Below are 5223 nucleotides of genomic sequence, written 5' to 3'. Positions count from 1 at the left end.
CTTGTCTTTAGGCAAACATTTGTGCAAGGCACCATTAGCATCCTAATTTCACTTCTACAAATGACCTCCAAAAGATCTTATTCTTGCAGACAAGGTACCATGTATCTTGATCAGTGTTATAGTTTTCAAAACAGAACTTGTAAAGTTATGAACTACTAATGACACTAAAAAAACTCACTCGCTGATAATCTTAATAATTTGTTTCAAGTGGAGGATCAGACAAAACGACAACCACAAACCATACTAAGAATTCTTTTACAACTGCATCAGTCAATATCACTATTTTTACCATTTTCTCATACTATGCTGATAGCGTTGAGCTTGCTTACTATTTCTCATACTATGTTGATAGCGTTGAGCTTGCACGGTGAACGTCAATAGGTCATGTGTGCCCACCAACCTACAATTGTGCACATGTTTCAACATACCACGAGTAGACATTTCAGGCCCAACAATGCATAGCTTCACTGCCCATGTTCTTCACTAACCTGCCCATGTACAACATCTACCCCGCACACATCCATTAATGTATGTTCAAACCAAGACGATCTAACATTCAACCCACCAACCTCATGCAAAGTCTCAAAAGCGCGCCCAAGCGAATATCATGCAGTGCCCAACCCACTCAATCCTTGCACACCCACGTGCACGCCGTCATGCCCAACAAGTGCGCCCACCGGCCCACAACCATGCTCACCAGTAATGTTGTTGTTAGCCTTCATCTTGAGTTCATCCATATTGATACAAAGGTGTTGTGACTTGTGTTTACAACACTCAAATCATGTAATTTGCGAAAAGTAAGGCCTATGGTTATGTTTCTTCCCAAAAATCTCACCATATAATAAATAAATATGAGGTAATATAATTGTTGTATATTGATGATTCGTATTCGTTTGGGTTGAAATGATTGAAGATTAAACAATTATTTCATGGTTAATTCAAGTTGCATTCAACTAAGTGGGCGAAATTGGGCAAAACTTCTCTCTTTATTTAAGTAAAAAGAAGCTATGAAAAAATATCAAGAAATAATACGAATAAAGACGAGACTACTCAATATCCGGGAAACTGTGGTGGTGGTGGAGATGCATATTGGAAACCAATATTTGGTGGTAGGATGAGATCATCGAATGCCGGTGGTGGAGACGCGGTCGGAGGGGGTGGAGAGGCAGTCGGAGGGGGTGGAGAGGCAGTCGGAGGTGGGGGAGAGTAGACGGGTGGCGGTGGAGACGCGGTCGGAGGCGGGGGAGAGTAGACGGGTGGCGGTGGAGACGCGGTCGGAGGCGGGGGAGAGTAGACGGGTGGCGGTGGAGACGCGGTCGGAGGCGGGGGAGAGTAGACGGGTGGCGGTGGAGACGCGGTCGGAGGCGGGGGAGAGTAGACGGGTGGCGGTGGAGACGCGGTCGGAGGCGGGGGAGAGTAGACGGGTGGCGGTGGAGACGCGGTCGGAGGCGGGGGAGAGTAGACGGGTGGCGGTGGAGACGCGGTCGGAGGCGGGGGAGAGTAGACGGGTGGCGGTGGAGACGCGGTCGGAGGCGGGGGAGAGTAGACGGGTGGCGGTGGAGACGCGGTCGGAGGCGGGGGAGAGTAGACGGGTGGCGGTGGAGACGCGGTCGGAGGCGGGGGAGAGTAGACGGGTGGCGGTGGAGACGCGGTCGGAGGCGGGGGAGAGTAGACGGGTGGCGGTGGAGACGCGGTCGGAGGCGGGGGAGAGTAGACGGGTGGCGGTGGAGACGCGGTCGGAGGCGGGGGAGAGTAGACGGGTGGCGGTGGAGACGCGGTCGGAGGCGGGGGAGAGTAGACGGGTGGCGGTGGAGACGCGGTCGGAGGCGGGGGAGAGTAGACGGGTGGCGGTGGAGACGCGGTCGGAGGCGGGGGAGAGTAGACGGGTGGCGGTGGAGACGCGGTCGGAGGCGGGGGAGAGTAGACGGGTGGCGGTGGAGACGCGGTCGGAGGCGGGGGAGAGTAGACGGGTGGCGGTGGAGACGCGGTCGGAGGCGGGGGAGAGTAGACGGGTGGCGGTGGAGACGCGGTCGGAGGCGGGGGAGAGTAGACGGGTGGCGGTGGAGACGCGGTCGGAGGCGGGGGAGAGTAGACGGGTGGCGGTGGAGACGCGGTCGGAGGCGGGGGAGAGTAGACGGGTGGCGGTGGAGACGCGGTCGGAGGCGGGGGAGAGTAGACGGGTGGCGGTGGAGACGCGGTCGGAGGCGGGGGAGAGTAGACGGGTGGCGGTGGAGACGCGGTCGGAGGCGGGGGAGAGTAGACGGGTGGCGGTGGAGACGCGGTCGGAGGCGGGGGAGAGTAGACGGGTGGCGGTGGAGACGCGGTCGGAGGCGGGGGAGAGTAGACGGGTGGCGGTGGAGACGCGGTCGGAGGCGGGGGAGAGTAGACGGGTGGCGGTGGAGACGCGGTCGGAGGCGGGGGAGAGTAGACGGGTGGCGGTGGAGACGCGGTCGGAGGCGGGGGAGAGTAGACGGGTGGCGGTGGAGACGCGGTCGGAGGCGGGGGAGAGTAGACGGGTGGCGGTGGAGACGCGGTCGGAGGCGGGGGAGAGTAGACGGGTGGCGGTGGAGACGCGGTCGGAGGCGGGGGAGAGTAGACGGGTGGCGGTGGAGACGCGGTCGGAGGCGGGGGAGAGTAGACGGGTGGCGGTGGAGACGCGGTCGGAGGCGGGGGAGAGTAGACGGGTGGCGGTGGAGACGCGGTCGGAGGCGGGGGAGAGTAGACGGGTGGCGGTGGAGACGCGGTCGGAGGCGGGGGAGAGTAGACGGGTGGCGGTGGAGACGCGGTCGGAGGCGGGGGAGAGTAGACGGGTGGCGGTGGAGACGCGGTCGGAGGCGGGGGAGAGTAGACGGGTGGCGGTGGAGACGCGGTCGGAGGCGGGGGAGAGTAGACGGGTGGCGGTGGAGACGCGGTCGGAGGCGGGGGAGAGTAGACGGGTGGCGGTGGAGACGCGGTCGGAGGCGGGGGAGAGTAGACGGGTGGCGGTGGAGACGCGGTCGGAGGCGGGGGAGAGTAGACGGGTGGCGGTGGAGACGCGGTCGGAGGCGGGGGAGAGTAGACGGGTGGCGGTGGAGACGCGGTCGGAGGCGGGGGAGAGTAGACGGGTGGCGGTGGAGACGCGGTCGGAGGCGGGGGAGAGTAGACGGGTGGCGGTGGAGACGCGGTCGGAGGCGGGGGAGAGTAGACGGGTGGCGGTGGAGACGCGGTCGGAGGCGGGGGAGAGTAGACGGGTGGCGGTGGAGACGCGGTCGGAGGCGGGGGAGAGTAGACGGGTGGCGGTGGAGACGCGGTCGGAGGCGGGGGAGAGTAGACGGGTGGCGGTGGAGACGCGGTCGGAGGCGGGGGAGAGTAGACGGGTGGCGGTGGAGACGCGGTCGGAGGCGGGGGAGAGTAGACGGGTGGCGGTGGAGACGCGGTCGGAGGCGGGGGAGAGTAGACGGGTGGCGGTGGAGACGCGGTCGGAGGCGGGGGAGAGTAGACGGGTGGCGGTGGAGACGCGGTCGGAGGCGGGGGAGAGTAGACGGGTGGCGGTGGAGACGCGGTCGGAGGCGGGGGAGAGTAGACGGGTGGCGGTGGAGACGCGGTCGGAGGCGGGGGAGAGTAGACGGGTGGCGGTGGAGACGCGGTCGGAGGCGGGGGAGAGTAGACGGGTGGCGGTGGAGACGCGGTCGGAGGCGGGGGAGAGTAGACGGGTGGCGGTGGAGACGCGGTCGGAGGCGGGGGAGAGTAGACGGGTGGCGGTGGAGACGCGGTCGGAGGCGGGGGAGAGTAGACGGGTGGCGGTGGAGACGCGGTCGGAGGCGGGGGAGAGTAGACGGGTGGCGGTGGAGACGCGGTCGGAGGCGGGGGAGAGTAGACGGGTGGCGGTGGAGACGCGGTCGGAGGCGGGGGAGAGTAGACGGGTGGCGGTGGAGACGCGGTCGGAGGCGGGGGAGAGTAGACGGGTGGCGGTGGAGACGCGGTCGGAGGCGGGGGAGAGTAGACGGGTGGCGGTGGAGACGCGGTCGGAGGCGGGGGAGAGTAGACGGGTGGCGGTGGAGACGCGGTCGGAGGCGGGGGAGAGTAGACGGGTGGCGGTGGAGACGCGGTCGGAGGCGGGGGAGAGTAGACGGGTGGCGGTGGAGACGCGGTCGGAGGCGGGGGAGAGTAGACGGGTGGCGGTGGAGACGCGGTCGGAGGCGGGGGAGAGTAGACGGGTGGCGGTGGAGACGCGGTCGGAGGCGGGGGAGAGTAGACGGGTGGCGGTGGAGACGCGGTCGGAGGCGGGGGAGAGTAGACGGGTGGCGGTGGAGACGCGGTCGGAGGCGGGGGAGAGTAGACGGGTGGCGGTGGAGACGCGGTCGGAGGCGGGGGAGAGTAGACGGGTGGCGGTGGAGACGCGGTCGGAGGCGGGGGAGAGTAGACGGGTGGCGGTGGAGACGCGGTCGGAGGCGGGGGAGAGTAGACGGGTGGCGGTGGAGACGCGGTCGGAGGCGGGGGAGAGTAGACGGGTGGAGCCTCAACTTGTGACGCTGGGGGTCCGCCCGATGGAGCCTCAACTTGCGACGCTGGGGGTCCGCCCGATGGAGCCTCAACTTGCGACGCTGGGGGTCCGCCCGATGGAGCCTCAACTTGCGACGCTGGGGGTCCGCCCGATGGAGCCTCAACCTTGGAGGCTGGGGGTCCGCCCGATGGAGCCTCAACTTGCGACGCTGGGGGTCCGCCCGATGGAGCCTCAACTTGCGACGCTGGGGGTCCGCCCGATGGAGCCTCAACCTTGGACGCTGGGGGTCCGCCCGATGGAGCCTCAACTTGAGACGCTGGGGGTCCGCCCGATGGAGCCTCAACTTGGGACGCTGGGGGTCCGCCCGATGGAGCCTCAACTTGGGACGCTGGGGGTCCGCCCGATGGAGCCTCAACTTGTGACGCTGGGGGNCCCGATGGAGCCTCAACTATGTTGGCAGGGGGTGCGCCCGATGGAGCCTCAACTATGTTGGCAGGGGGTGCGCCCGATGGAGCCTCAACTTGAGAGACAGGAGGTTCGGAAATATGGGGTGCGCCCGATGGAGTCTCAACTTGGGTGACAGGGGGTGCACCCAATGGAGCCTCAACTTGGGTGACAGGGGGTGCGCCCAATGGAGCCTCAACTTGGGTGACAGGGGGTGCGCCCAATGGAGCCTCAACTTGGGTGACAGGGGGTTCGGAAATATGGGGTGCGCCCGATGGAACTTGGGTGACAGGGGG

The 5223-nt window shown here is 65.0% G+C and overlaps 1 protein-coding gene across 1 annotated transcript in view; it reads right to left on the bottom strand.

Annotated features, from left to right (window-relative positions):
• Window positions 1–999: 999 nt before the first annotated feature.
• Window positions 1000–5223, bottom strand: part of LOC111464211 (proline-rich protein 36-like) — a 7302-nt gene continuing 3078 nt past the window's right edge. The window contains exon 4 of the mRNA XM_023108307.1: window positions 1000–4931. Within this exon, the coding sequence (XP_022964075.1) occupies window positions 1051–4931 (3881 nt within the window). The 3' untranslated portion in view covers window positions 1000–1050. The remainder of the gene's footprint in view (window positions 4932–5223) is intronic.

Source organism: Cucurbita moschata, unplaced genomic scaffold (genome assembly GCF_002738365.1).
Source record: "Cucurbita moschata cultivar Rifu unplaced genomic scaffold, Cmos_1.0 Cmo_Scf00030, whole genome shotgun sequence".
Lineage (NCBI taxonomy): Eukaryota > Viridiplantae > Streptophyta > Magnoliopsida > Cucurbitales > Cucurbitaceae > Cucurbita > Cucurbita moschata.
This window is presented reverse-complemented; position numbering and strand designations above follow the sequence as displayed.